Raw genomic sequence first — 15,074 nt, 5'->3', positions numbered from 1 at the left:
TTATGTGGACGATTGGAGGTTGGAATCTTAATTGTACCTCTAGGCCAAGTAGCAGGTGACTCTAATCACTCTCCAGATGGGAGGACAGTGATATTTTTATTTAGGGCCAAAAGTAACTAATAAAACTAGACAAAATAGTGGCTCCACGTGTAAGTCTCCAAATACTTAAGGTTAATGCAAAGCCTTGACAACCGCAAACAGCTAGTAACTATCCTTGTTAGAGAAATGGAGAGGGGATAGGCGTGGCCCCTAGCCCTTGAATGTGTATTGTGTGTATTCAGTCACTAAGTTGTGTCTGACTCTTGGAGATCCCATGGACTGTAGCCTGTCAGGCTCCTCTGTCCATGGGATTCTCCAGGCAAGAATACTGGAATGGGTTACCATTTCCTTCTCCAGGGGCTCTTCCTGACCCAGGGACTGAGCTTGCCTCTCTTACACTGGCAGGCAGATTCTTTACCACTTGAGCCATGTAGGAAGCCCCTTAAGCCTGGATATTTAAACTGTTCCATGGTGGACCCAGTGCAGAGACTTTTTAAAAAGGCAACATTCTCTGCCTTTGTGGCTTTTGGGTTGAAAACTCTGCTTGAGGCTTGATGGGGGTGTCCTTACATGTCAGCCTGCTCAGAGATCGGCAACCATAAATGTGGGAGAGATACACCCGAGATAGGAGTGCATTTAGCTGTGGTCCATCAAGGACCATCAACAGTAGCAAATGCAGGGATGCTCAAAGGGCTGGCCGGCGTTATTTAATCGGTTATACTCACCAATGTAATTGACACCCTTCCCATCACTACGATACAGCCACCTCCCTCTCGCATATCATAAACAGAGGAGGAAAAATCATTTCCCTATGGCCGTGACCCCCGTTGGCTGTTCAGTTCAGCCCCTTATGAATCAGTCTGGGCTCACCGCGACGGCATTCTGAAATGACTGCACGATAACGGGGCGGCACAGACACCAATAAATGAATCATGCCTTCCCCAGGACCAAACCTTTGGCTTTTACAGACACCAATTACAAAGGAGAAAGAAAAGAACAAAGAAATTACTCAGGGTGTTTGCGCAAAGTTGATTCATAGGTTTACAGAATTATTACCGACTAAACTGTTTTCAGGAAGGCAATTAGACCTATGACCAGCCTGAATTCTCAGACTTGGAAATTTGCAAAATGGGGGCCCTGGCAGTCACCAAATTCCTGCAGGGCTCTCCAGGCTGAAAGGAGCCTCCCTGCCCCCGCTTCACTTTCTACTTTCTTTTGGACATTTATTTAAGACCTTAAAATGTATAGCCACATGAGCAGTGTCTGGATGTAAGCACATATGCACTGAGTCTTACCAAATGTCTTGGTATTAACGTTTATTTCATTTATCTAAGTGTAGCAACCACAACAGACCATACAGATTCTCCTTTCCCTGATCAGGGTTTTGAAACACATGACCTACAGTCACCAAACTCTTCTGTCACTTCTCAACTGACATCCACTGGAGGAATATCAGCTACTCTACCTGGTATAAAATTTAGGTTGATTCAGAAACAGTTTGTGGTGGCCACGTGCAAATTCTGAGCTTCGCCAGTGGAAGTGTGGCCTCTGGGACCGATCACCCCACAGGGCTTGGGTTGATGCTTGTTGACCAGGCATCTGAACCTTTTGTTGTTGTTGTTCTTTAGTTGCTAAGTTATGTCTGACTGTTTTCCGACCCCATGGACTGTGGCTCCCTGCCATGCTCCTCTGTCCATGGGATTCTCCAGGCAAGAATACTGGAGTGGGTGGCCATTTCCTTCTCCAGGGGATCTTCCTGACCCAGGGATCGAACCTGTGACTTGACACTTGTGGGCCAGGCATCTGAACCTTATGGGGTAGCTTGAGCACAGCAGAAAGCATCCCCCTCAGCAATGTCTGACTCTGGTGGGCAAAGTCCCATGAGTGAGAACAAATCTGAGCTCACCCCTGGCTGATACTCTCAGCAGCAGCCTGTCTTACCAGCAGCTGCCTGGACCAACTCGGGCAATGCAGAACAAGGGGGCAGCGGGGCCGTCCTGCCAAATCCACTCTGGATGAACAGTTGGCAACCAGGTACCCAAGACGAGTGGGGCTGAGAAAACCTCTTCAGAGAAAGGGCAGTTTCTTTGCCACACATGTGCAGGAAAACGGACTCAGCACCCACTTCTATTGCTTCTGAAGGTTTCATCTGCAAGGGAGCCCAGGGTAAAGCCAAGGAAAGCCTCAGGTTCAGTCCTAGCACACCTGCAGGCAGAGGTGGGGAGGTCCTCCCATGGCCTTGAGTACAGGGATCTCAGAGATGTCTCCTAGTCTTGGGTGGAATGTACCCATCTTAAAATTTTCTGCATGTTTTATACTATCAATACATGTATGTATATTTCTTATATCCAGTGATACATGGTTTTATGGGCTTCCCTGGTAGTTCATTGGTAAAGAATCTGCCTACAATGAAAGACACATAGGAGATGTGGATTTGATCCCTGGATCAGGAAGATTCCCTGGAAGAGGGCATGGCAACCAACTCCAGTATTCTTGCCTGGAGAATACCACGAACAGAGGAGCCTGGATGGCTACTGTCCAAAGGGCCAAAAAGTGTCAGAAACAACTGAAGCAACTGAGCACACGTGCATGAACATGGTTTTATATATTAAAGCATATATTTCTGTATCCTTAACCACTGACACCCAAACAGATTCATGGCTGAATGTGTCACTTTGTCCCCACCTGCAAAGCCAGGCATGGAAACACCAGCTCCTATAGACCTTAAGGACCAACAGAGACTCTCCTGTCCCTAAAGCCCAACGTGACCTGCACGTGTTTCCCCATCTGTATGGTCAAGGTTGGCAGGCAGGCCAAGGGCCCGGAGTTTACAAAACCTCACTGTGGGTTCCCAGCAGCCCTGGGGGCAATGAAGGAACACCATAATCCACTCTTTCACCCACTGTTTCATTATTTATTGAACATCTACTCTGTGCCAGTATCACACAGAAGTGGTATCCATCCCAAGTAGAATGTGGCACTGCTGCCAGCCCCCATCACCACCAAAGGCCATATCAGGGACAAAAGATATGGGACCACTTCTCCAAACATCGAAGGGAAGCTGGTGTCTCAAACCCACGTGACTGCTTAATGGTTCAGTTGTATCTGTCCAGCCCCGGGGAGCCGAGCCCTGGCGCCACGCATGGAGCACCAGGAGGTGTTTCTAGAGGACAGTGGACAGTGGGACATTAAGAGCTGGCTTGTGGAGGTCAGAGTCACTCAGATTTTACACTCATTACTAAATAAGTAAAGCTCTCTTTTGGGCCAGGAGAGCCGTTTCCCAAGCCCACTGATACAACAGTGCATGACTGTAGTTACGAATATATCTAAGGGCTTCCCTGGTGGCTTAGATGGTAAAAAAAAAAAACGCCTGCAATGCAGGAGACCCAGATTTGATCCCTGGGTCAGGAAGATCTCCTGGAGAAGGGAATGGTAACCCACTCCAGCATTCTTGCCTGGAGAATCCCATGGACAGAGGAGCCTGGTGGGCTACAGTGCATGGGGTCACAAAAGAGTCAGACATGACTGAGTGACAAACACTTTCACTTTTTCTTTCCATAAATACATCTGAAGGGAAAGAAGAGAAATCAGACTCCACATTTCCCGAAGCTTTCGACATCGGAGCAAGTGCACTGCAGAGGCTCCGACAATAAGTCCAGAGACTTACCCCTTCTTCCTTCCACCCCTACCCCAAAACAAATGCATTATCAGACTGTGTGGGAAAATTAGGAAGATCCACTCACTACCTGGAACCTCACAGTAGCTGCCTCACCCCTTCCAATCTACGGGTCTCACAGTTACGTTGGAGCCAATGCCAAACGGAAAGGGCAACCAAAGCAAGTGTGTGCAGAAAAGAGTTACCCTAGAAATCCTCCTTCTGGGGATGTGGGGCAGGTCCTGGTGATGTGCCTTTGTCACTTCTAAGCTCTTGTGTGTGTGCTCAGTCATGTCCAACTCTTGTGACCCCATGAACTGTAGCCTGCCAGGCTCCTCTGTTCATGGGATTCTCCAGGCAAGAATACTGGAGTGTGTTGCCATTTCCTTCTCCAGGGGATCTTCCTGACCCAAGGATTGAACTTGAGTCTCCTGCACTGGCAGGCGGATTCTTTACCACTGCACCACCTGGGAAGCCTAGTGGCACTAAAGTGACACTGAGAGACCCCCAACCTCCCTGGGCGAGACGGCGGTGGCAGGGGCGTGTCGGCGGTGGCAGGGGTGTGTCTGCGTGGGCTTCTGCACCCGCCCTCACATAGGGCTCTGAGGTCTTCAGGAGAGATGGTGGGAGGAGGATGGGAGGGCACACAGCTTCCTGCCCCAAACAGTGGAAATGTCTCTGGTATTCAAAACGGCATTTTGTGCTAGAGGTGCTTTTGATTGCTGGGAGACTGTCTTGACAATTTCTGAAGTGGGTGTTAACCTCCCCGCTGTTCTGCAGAGGGGCAAGCGGAGGCCCAGGATGGAACCCCAAAAGGATGGTCTTGCAGGTCTACATCCTGACCACATCCTGTCCTGCCTGGAATCTCTTAGGAGTCTGCCTGTCCTTCCCTTCCATCCCCCTTCATACACAAAGTACCAACCAGGTTCAGAATATAATGAACAAAACTGATACTATCTCCAACCTCTTGGCACTTGGCAACCAGAAGAGAGAGAGATGACACAACTCATTACACAACATTCAACACTATGGATAGGTCTGGAAGGAGAGACCCAGAGAGGGCTCGCAGAGCCCAAACAGGAATGACTAGTCTGGGATGCTCTGCTCCACGCAGGTCCCCTGTAAAGTCTAGATAATCATCATTTCACCAGGCCAGAAGGCTGGCATGCCCAGACCCCGGACGACCTGGAAATCCTGGAAAAGTAAAGATATGGCCCCTCCAGGGACAGTCCTGGGTGACTTTCCAAGCCCCTGACACCAGATCAGATGGTGGTAGTTTGGAGGTGGGGGAAGGAGCTGGAGACAGCGACAGCCTGATGCAAGATACATGTTTGATGCAGACCTTTCCAATGAACAGTCAGCCAGCGCACTGCTAGAGTGAAAAGGACACAACTGTGTGGCCTGAGATTTGTTGGTGCTTCTCCCTAATGAATGGGAATTGCTGTGGTGTCATGGGGAAGAAATCACAGGAGCATGGGCTGCAGGGTCAGGGCACTGAGATGTGAAATCCCAGCAGAACATCAGTTCCTGGCTGTGTGACCTGGAGCAAGTGTCTTACCCTCTCTGATTCCCACTATTTGTATCTGCAAATTGGTGACAGCAACAGCTCTCTTCCAGAGTTGTTTTGAAGATGGAGAAAAATGCGTCACTAGTGCCTGGCACATAATAAGCTCTCCATATCCAGCTAGGAAAGGGAGTGGAAACAAAAATCCATCAGTCACCCTGGAAACAGAAGACAGAAGCTGCTCTGTGGCTCTGGGAAAGCCTGGGGATGCCCCAAACCTTTCTCGGCCTCTCCTGGGGTGCTGAAGCCCCAGCTCCTGTTGGCAAGCCATTCCGGGCCCTTTCCCAGCTTGCCGAAAGACACCTCACGGATGCCTGAGGAGGCCCTGGCGAGACCCTGCGGTGTCAGGGTTTGGCTTTGTGGTGTCACCCAAAAGAAAGAGAAGTTGACACGACTTCAGATGCTGGTGGCTCAGAGGCTGAGACTTGAGACAACCCCCCACCCCCCGGAAAAGAAGAATGGAGTATCTATATGATGGCCACCCCCCGACCCCCATACAGTCACTTGTTAAAAATGGAAATGAATTTTCAAAACAAGAGCCTCACACCCACATTCTGAGTCTCTGGGCTGTGAGCTCCCATCTTAAGGAATGGATCCAGTGGGTATCTGAGGTCAGGGTGGTGCTGACTTCAGGGCTGCACACAGCCCCAGAGCCCAGCTTCTGCCTCCAAAGTGGGCTGTGGGCTCCAGGAACCCAGCAGGGGACCCTAAGAGATGTCTGGAGCTTCTAGACCAAGGGCGGATGTGCTGGGGGTTTGCCAGCCAGGGACAATGACACACACAAATATTCAGTCACCTCCACTCTCAAGGTCATGATCCCGCACGGGCCTGTTCATTCCAACATTCCCAGCCAATTCTGGCACCCCAGGCTCAGAGTGGGGAAACCCTCTTCTGAAGGTCTTCTCAACAGGTGATGGGCCAGAGTGTGACTGCTGGGGACAGGACAAGTAGGTCATCAGGCCAAGTCCACCCACTGTCACTGCCGACCCCCAGAAACACACAGTGCAAACAGCAGGCCAGACTCCTCGAGAATCCTCACAACACCCCAGCACACGGGAGCTGTTGTCACCCAGCCTGACAGATGGGCCGAGGGACATGGGACATAGCCAGCATGCTGATACGGGGGCGGAGCTTCCATCCCTCTGGCTCTGAACCCACTGTGGTCCTCGGGCTGGAAAGGGTCTGCAAGCAGGTGAGAAAACAAGAAATAGCTTGTACTTAAAATCCAGGAGTTTTACAACAAAATCTAGCTCGGTCCCCTGAAACTGGGAGATCTGGCCTCATGGGGCACTTCTGCCCTTGGTTCTCTGCAGCTCCGCCCCCCCCACCCCGAGGACAACAAGTTTGCCACCCTGAGCTGTCCTCTTCGGGCCTTGGGAAGCCCCCAAGCAGCGGGTACATCCTTTCTGCTCCACGGGCTCACAAAGATGAACGGGCATGCGGCACACACAGCACCCAGCCCTACCCCAACCAAGGGTACCTCACACGCACACACAGGCACACGTGCATACAACACCTTTTAAAAAGCACAGAATGGGTCCTCAGCCTTGATCTGCTACTCAGCACATGCACCAAAGTGCCCAAGGCCGGCAGGAGTATAGCTTCCAACACTCAACCTGTCAGAGCTCCTTCTCTTTGTTCAGGATCCCAGGTGCCCAGCTGCCTGCCAACTTCTCTCTGGGTGATAACACCAGAGGAGACAATGCCACGCAGGCCTTCTGGTGGGGGTCCACCACCAGCACCCTCCTCTCCAACACTTTCTTATGATTTGACAATTGCCAGACCCATAAGCGTTTAAAAACCCTGGCCCTGGGCTAGATGAGGTGGGGCAGGTACATGGAGGCGGGTACTTAGGCACACCTGAGCTGGTTGCTCTGGGATTACTGAGGTGCAAATGGATCTTTCGCATCTTGCAGTCCCAAACGTAAGAAGTGCCTGCCCCACTCCCTGCCTCCAGCCTCCTCTCCTCTGCAGCCTCACCCACAGCTCCATCTCCCTTCTCTTTCGAAGGGAGAGTGCATATATTTGCACAACTCATCAGGGAGGAAGTGTGTGTGCACTTTTTTTCCTTTTTATTTTTCTCACATGCCCAGAAGAAGCTGTAACCATTCCCAACACCAAGAGAAGCTGGTAGGAAAGGCAGAAAGGGCTAGCAGCTGACTATGTGAACCCATATGTGTGCGTGTGTGTTTGCATGCCGAGGGGTGTGTGTGGACACGCACGTGTGTGCTTGTGTATGCATGTGTGCACAAGAGCCACTAGTGGTTCTGTGTTTGGACAAACACTAAGCTCACCCCTGACCTCAGATCACACTAAGCGATGTAGCTGGCTTGACCCAGGCCTCCTGGGAGGCCATGGCCAAGGGCCTGACCTGAGATCCAGTCAAAACTCAGCCTCTTACAGCACCTCAACCTAAAACCCAGGCAGAAAACATGTGGGTTAGAAGTCCCAACTGAGAGGGCCCACGGGTGTAAAAGCTGATGTTGAATCAATAGTTTAACCAGAAACCTGAAATATCTGTTTTCATGGGTGCCTGCGTCTTTCCCGGTGGTAAAAGCAAATTTAAGGCGAAAACCGGAAATTTCATCAAGAAGGAGCTCCAATCCTCCCTGTGTGGCACACAACAGGTGCTCAATAAAGGCTACGTGGATGAGTGGCAGATGCCAACTTGGGCTTCACGGGGACTGATTTCGGAAGGGAACTGATGATCATCTCTGTCCTCTTCCCCCACCCAGTCCCCTTGGAAAAGCCAGTAACTGATTATAACAGTAGTTGTCAGCCAGGGACAATGTGCCTCTCAGAGAGCACCTGCCAAAGTCTGGAGACATTCTTGGTTGTTACAACTTGGTGGGGGAAGGACAATCCTATTCCTGATCTCTAAAGGGTAGAGGCCAGGATGCTGAGTAAAACACCAACACCCAAGACAACCGTCCCCTTCGTCCCAGCAAGGAACTGTCTGGCCCAGGCATCCTAGAGCCCGGGTTGACATTCCCCGGCATTCAAGTGTTACACATGCATAGCACACGTGCCACACAAATTGCCAGAAAACTGGGCTGTCCTGTGAGCTTCTGAGTCTCTAGTGCTGAAGAAGATTTTCGGGATCGGAGAAGAGGTCAGAGAAGAGGAATCAGGGACTTATGATGCCACTGTTTAAAAAATAAACGCTCCCACATTAGACACTGCTGCAGAGATGCAGGGCAGGGTTAGGTCAGGGGCACCTCCCAGGATCCTCCTGAAATACTGCCACCAGAACCAACAGTTGGTTATTGTCTGGCCCCACAATTCAGCCTGTCCAGAAAGCAGAGTGGGCACCTGGCTGCCCCCAAAAGTCTCAAGCAGAAGCTGGAGGAGAAAGGGGGTGATTTCTAACAGGCGCAGAAGAACTAAAACGAGGTCAAAGAATGCCAAGAAAAATGCAAACGTATACCAGGAGGAATCCTTTCCTCAAAAGTCAGTGCATCCGACTCCTCAGCGATCATCTCCAGTGGGCTGTCACTCGAGCTGGCTGTGTCTGATTCTAAGACCCCTGGCTCATTTACAAAACGGGTGTATTTTTTCAAGGGTGTGTTCTGGGAACAGTGAATTCCCATCAGACAGCAGCCCTCACCCCTCAAGGCTCAGAAAAGATGGGGGCCCCTGGAGAGTCTGGGCAGTGTCTTGTCAAAGTCAAGATGATCCTCAGAGCCCACCCAATTCCCAGTCTCTCGGGGGCAAAGGAGATGCTGCTGATCTCCAGCCCACAAGGTGAAGGTGGACCCCTACTCTGGGGCCCCCATTCCATAATCAAGATGGTGTGTGCATTCCACGAGTACCTACGTCTAAGCGTTGACTGGGGGCCTGGGCAAAGCTTTTCACTGTCACTTCCCTGCATCTCTAAATTGAGGGTATGAACCCCGGTTGTGAAATCTGGTGCCACTGACGTCCACACCAGGGCCCAGCACTATTCAAGCCAGACTTTGGAGGGGAGAGGTCTCATCTTAAAAGATGGTAGAGTTTGTTTGTTTTTTCAACCATCATGGTCTCCTTTTTCAGATGAGAGAGCTGAGGCCCAGAGAACTTAAGGGACTGCCAAGGGACATCTCTTCATCTCTAGAAGAGGAGCCACCTGGACACTGCCCTTCAGCCCACTTCCAAATCCAACTCTGACCTACTTGAACCCCCAACTCAGGCCACGGGAAATGCACAGTGGCCACTGTCCGTTTCTTTCCTTCCTTTCATCCTTCCTTCTTTCTTTTTGTATAAAGAAACTCCAGGCCTTAAAGGCTTCCTCATCAGACCATTTCCGGGAAACCTGATTAGCACTTGCAACAAACTGTTATATTATACCTGCGCTTTAGAGACCGCTTCCCTCCCTGCCCTGGGCTTTCTTCCAGGAAGCAGGGGCCATGTGTAAAAAATACACGGAATATGGTGACTAATGGGCCACCTCGGGGCCAGCTGGAGCAGGCCCGGGTTCCAGGCGCACTAACCTCAAGGGTCCCTCTCGGATGCCGATGCACAGCAGTCACAACAGGCAACGGACTTAACAGCCCCTCCGTGTCAGCCAAGATACTGTCAGGGCTAGTTAGCCCAAGAAGGCACAGAAATAAAAATGAATTTTTTAAAAAGTCCTGAACACAAAGGAAGAAGAGTGGAATGTCTGACTGTGCCCAGCCCTCATAATGGATAAGTTCTGGCTGACACCGCCAACCCCTGGTGGGGCAGGGGGAGCTCCTAAGACAGCTTTACAGGAGGGGAAGAAATAAAGCACCACAGAGGGACGAAGCTCTCCAAACGTGTGCGAACATATTTTAATAATATCCTCGTGCATTTCATTAGCCTCCCAAGTTCACAAAGGGCCTTTGGAAGCAATGTGGTTTAGTGCAACTCAATTCCGCAAACGCTGGCTCTGGGCAGGTTCTCCTGGCATCTCGCTGGCCTGGCGTGGGGCAGCTGGGAGGGGTGGGGGGGGGGCGGAGCAAGGCTTTCAATTCCAGGACTGGAGGGCGGGGAAGGGGGGGCACGGGCAGATGGAAGGACCTACCACCAAAGCCAGCCAGCCTGCCCCAGCCTGGCCGGTCACGGGTTATTTTTACCTCTTGCGCTTCACTGTACAGGCTCAGGGGCCGAAAACTGTGGCAGCCGCCTGCGGAAACTGGCTTATGAGTCACCCAGTGACTGCCCTCGCCTTGGTGGCGGCTGACTCTGGACTCCTGGTCCCAGCTGGAAGGCTGGCCCTTGCAGGGAAGGGCTGTGTGCCACCCCCGCCTGGAGTGACTGGGGGCAAAGACTGGGAATCTAAAGCTCAGAGAGGCAAGAGGTCCCCAAAAGGATGGGCAGGGGTAGGGAGTATAGGCTAGAAGGCAGTCCCCTGGCAGTGGCAGTCAATTCACCACCTAGACCAAAGCCCACATGGGTGGGCTACGGATGTTGGGACTCCAGGCTTATTCCCCTCTCAACTCTTCCGAGTGCAGGGCCAGTCAGCATCAAGCTTCAAACACTCCCCTCCCCACCCTAAGTCTACCTCCCCTTTCGGAGCAAGGCAGTCCCAAATACAGACAGCCCCAAACTTTGACTCATTTGTAACCACCGTCCCAGCCAGACTGAGCCAAGCTGTCCAGACAGAGGCTATTTATAGGTGCGTCGGGGACACAGACACTCACACAATGACACACACTCAGGATCCACGTCTAGCCAGCGCTGAGCCCTGGACTCGGAAACCTGGACACAAATGGTCCCCAGACCCTCAGAGAGACGCACACACTCAAAAGAGGTACCCAGACCCGGACACAGAGGGACTCAGAGACCAAGAAGACTCGGGCACACACTCCTGGGGCAGCCAGACACACAGAGAGGGAAGCCGAGACCCAGACAGAGACACACAGTCACAGCACACTCCACGGACGGCACGGAAACCCACTCCCATAGACCGAGACCCACAGCGCCACGCACACTCCAGACACACACCCGGAGCTCCAGACACCGCGCAGGCCAGACAGTGTCTCACACGCCGGACTCCCCCCCTGCCCCCAAGCCAAAGTTGATAAAGAGCCGGCCTAATTGCTCCATTGCGACTGCCCCTTAGGGAAATAAAATGGAAACTTCACGGATCCACCCGCCCCAGCCCTCCCGCGCACGGCGCCCTGCCGCCCTCTGCGCTGCTCGGCCCCGGGTCCGAGTCCCGGCGGGCGGGGCGCGGGCAGCGGGGGCCGTGCCAGGCTCTCAGCGCCGCGGGACAAAGCCGGGCCGGCCGCCAGCTGCCGCGAGCCGGGAGGGCGCGCCCGGGGCGCGGCGGGCGCAGCCGGGGCGCAGGGCGCACAGCCCGAGGGGGCGCGCACGGCCCGGGCCCCCGCCCCGCATCTGCATCTCGATTCGGGGTCCGAACCTGACGGGGCCTCCGGGGAAGGGGGCGCGGGGTCACTCACTGATCTCCATGCTCTGGAACAAAGAGCGTTTGCAGTTGCACGTGCAGGAGACATTGGGCTGCCCAGCGGCGGCGGCGGCGGCGGCGGTGCTGTTGACCCCCATCAAGCGGTGCATGGACGGCGCGGCGGAGCGGCGCGGGGCGCAGGGGGCTCGGGGGCGGCCGGGGGGGGCTCCGGCCGGCGCCCGGCGCTCGGGCCCCGCATGCAGGAGGCGCGCGGCGGGGAAGGCGCGCCCCGGCTAGCCGGGCTCTGGGCGCTGCCAAGTTACCGGGGCGCCGTGGGACTCAGTGCTCGGGGCCGCGCTCCTCTGCGCCCCCCCGGCTGCCCCTCCGCAGCCCCGGGGGCGTCCGCAGTGCCCGCGGGTGGCGTCCGGGAAATGGGCTGGCAGCCGGGGCGCGCGCTGCCGGCGGGGCTGAGCCTCTGCTGCTAGCTTCCCCCAGCCGAGCGCCTCCGCCGCCGCCGCCTCCTCCTCCTCATTCAAGTCCAAGGAGATCGGGTTTCGCTCCGAGACCGCGGTCGGAGGCAGGCAGACGGTCTGACGTCAGCGCTAGACGGGGCTGCCGGTTCCCACCGCGCGGGGGCCGGGGAGGGGGCGCGCGCTGCGCCAATCCCCGCCGAGGTTCTCCCGCACCCCCTCCCCGGGCCGCGGGGCGGGGTGACGGGGAAGGGGGCGGGCTCTTAAAGGGCCAGAGCAGGGCGGTCCGCGTAGACCCGGGACCCGCGAAGCGAAAGAAGGGTGCAGCGTCCCCTCCCAAACGGCGGTCAGTTTGGAAGCTCTGACCCTCTCAGGCCAGGCCCGGGAGAGCGGGATTGGGTCCCAGCCTTTGTGGGTGCGTTCCCCACAACCCGGACCTCGGGGTCCTTGACCGAGGCTTTGGGGGGAAGCTTGTCCCCCTTCAGAGGAGCACGAGGTCCCTCGGACTCAGGTCAAGGGAAATTAGGGAAAGGCGGGGAGCCCTTCAGATCATCCGTTACCTGATTTCGCAGTCAACTCCCCGATTCCAGATCTGCAGCTCCAAGAGGCCCCAAGCCCACTGCGCCCCCCGCGCAATTTATCTCGACCTAGAGGAGGTCGACTGGGGAAAACTAGAACTCCTGTAGACACGCCCCGGACTGCTCCGAGAAACGCCCGGGAACCCTTGTCATGTAAATACGTGTTGGGGACTTGCACAGTCCCGGCCAGCGAGGCCCGGGGCGAATCCACACCCTACGTCTGCTGCCCAAAGGGCCACTGGCCTGTGGTGGGCGATGGGGAAGAAGCGGCTCCCGAGTTCTAAAGACGGGGGAGGAAGTGTGGGGGTGTACTTTTATTTCAAGTTTTAATTACACAAGTGCTACAAGAACACAGTCTCCTGGAATTAAAAAGATATTAAAATATTATGTAAGAGGCCCCCCTGCCTGGCACACCTCCATCCTCTCAACAATTCGGTGTATCCTCTCCTAGACCCTGCCCTGAGTCTCTATTTATTTAACAAGTACTTACTACCTTGTGCCAGAAACTTACCAAACAAGAAGGCAATCAGACACCTACTCTGAGGGGCAGGTATATTATTGTTCCCATTTTACAGACACGGAAACTGGCGGGGTGGGGGTGTCACACAATGAAGGAATTCTAAGCTGAACCCAGGTCAGACCCCCTACCCCAGATATTTTTAGTTCTTGAAATATCCTCCACATATCCCTGTACTGCCTGGAATTTTTTTAATAGGCAGAGACAATTTTTGCATTGGCCCGGGGGTGGGGGGTGGGGGAGGCGAGGGCGGGCAGGGACCAGGCGGGCAGCTTGGTGGGGGGAGGCTTAAAAGTTGTGGAACCATAGCTGTATCTCGCAGAACTCAGACAAAGCCAGCCCAGGAAGTGGTGAGCTCTGTTCTGCAACTGGGCACAGTGATGCCTCTTGCTTTCTTAGCACAAGCTGGAAGCTTTTTCTAGAGGGTTCAAGCTCAGGGTGACTTGCTGGTGAGGAAGCCAAGCCCAGGGCCCTGGAAGGAGGGCCTGCTCAGGACTTACCATGGAGGGCACCCATGTCACAGACTCATGGCAGTCTCAGCCCCTCCCTTAAAGAAGAGGCAGGTCTCACCAACACGTCTAAGGAAGGAGGGGGAAGGTCTTGCTGCAGTTTAACTTCAGCAGTTTAGAGGAAAAACAGGAGAGTCTTGAGCATTCCTTGGGGGCAGGGCTTATGGGGGGAGGTAGTGAGAATGTTGTCAGGGCCTGGGAATGACCTTGAGCCCCATTCACGTGTCAGGCCACAGGGGGTCACCAGCATTTCCCCTCCTTTAAGCCATTCCTTGAGTCATTCAAACAACAGACATTCCTTGAGCTGTAGCGAGCCCTGAGTGCCAGGAATTGGCTGAGGCCAGGAGCGGCTGTCTCTACTATCCTGAAGTCTTGCAGCTGATCTGGGCTGTCCGACCACAAGAATCACACAGGTTGATTGTCTTGGAAATGGGGCAGCATTTTATACAATCCAGGTTAAACCTCTGGCTGGCAAAAATAACCAGTTAATTCAGTGGATGAAAAAAACAAATCCACAATACCAACCTCTGGTTGATCTGTCTGGGACAACAGCACGGGAACATTTAATGAGCACCTACACTGTGGACATGCTGTTTTGATGGTGTCACCGGGAATGAGTTATTGGTCTCCGTCCTGTTTGCAAAGTGAGTTTTGCCTGGAGGCCTTAATGCAGAATGTCAGTGTGATGGTGGCAACTGCACCTCCAAAGATGAGTGGGACACAGTCATGTGACCTCGGTGAGTACCTTCATCTCTCCGACCTCAGTTTCCTTCTCTTCGAAATGGGAATGCTAATAGTGTCTTTGCCTGGGGTGATCCAAAGAGGTGAAGGAGGCAGTGGCTTGGAAGTTGGTAAGAAGAGGGTTGAATATATATTAGCATGCATGCATGCTCAGTCACTTCAGTCATGTCTGACTCTTTGCAACCCCATGGACTGTAGCCCGCCGGGCTCCTCTGTCCATGGGATTCTCCAGGCAAGAATACTAGAGTGAGTAGCCATTTCCTTCTCCAGGGGATCTTCCCAATCCACGGATCGAACCCAGGTCTCCTGCACTGCAGGCAGATTCTTTACTGTCTGAGCCACCAGCAATGTATATATTAGCAGTTAGGCTAGTTAATCCTCATAGAATCTTGGGAGGGGAGGAACTGGTATGATATTATTTTCTCTTTTACAGATGAGGGCATTGACAACTGGAAAGTCTTCCCACAATGACAGGGCCCCTGGCTGAGTAGGAAGCAGGCAGGGACAGAGGTGCTCTGGAAGAAGCAAGCACCTGACTACCCACACTCACGAAAGTTCTTGTGTGCGTGGGGCTGCCAGATAGATCAATGTGAATGTCAGACAAACCATGAACAGCTTGTTGTATAAGTGTATCTTGTGCAGTATTTGGGAC

The 15,074-nt window shown here is 53.6% G+C and overlaps 1 protein-coding gene across 3 annotated transcripts in view; it reads right to left on the bottom strand.

The window, feature by feature from the left end:
* The window catches only part of PMEPA1 (prostate transmembrane protein, androgen induced 1), a 55,382-nt gene extending 42,617 nt beyond the window's left edge, over nt 1-12,765 (bottom strand). Inside the window, exon 1 of one of the 3 annotated variants that reach the window (XM_070381504.1) lies at nt 12,638-12,765. Coding sequence is in view for 2 of the 3 variants with exons in the window: in XM_070381501.1 (XP_070237602.1) it covers nt 11,663-11,777 (115 nt within the window). In the remaining variant the exon portion in view is untranslated. Of the gene's footprint in view, nt 1-11,622; nt 12,217-12,637 lie in introns of those variants that run through there. The other 2 variants (XM_070381502.1, XM_070381501.1) reach the window with 2 other exon arrangements.
* Between the last annotated feature and the right edge of the window lie 2,309 nt (nt 12,766-15,074).

Source organism: Bos mutus, chromosome 13 (assembly GCF_027580195.1).
Source record: "Bos mutus isolate GX-2022 chromosome 13, NWIPB_WYAK_1.1, whole genome shotgun sequence".
In the NCBI taxonomy this organism is placed as follows: domain Eukaryota; kingdom Metazoa; phylum Chordata; class Mammalia; order Artiodactyla; family Bovidae; genus Bos; species Bos mutus.
The sequence above is the reverse complement of the archived record's forward strand: the minus strand, read 5'-3'. Positions and strand labels throughout refer to the sequence as shown.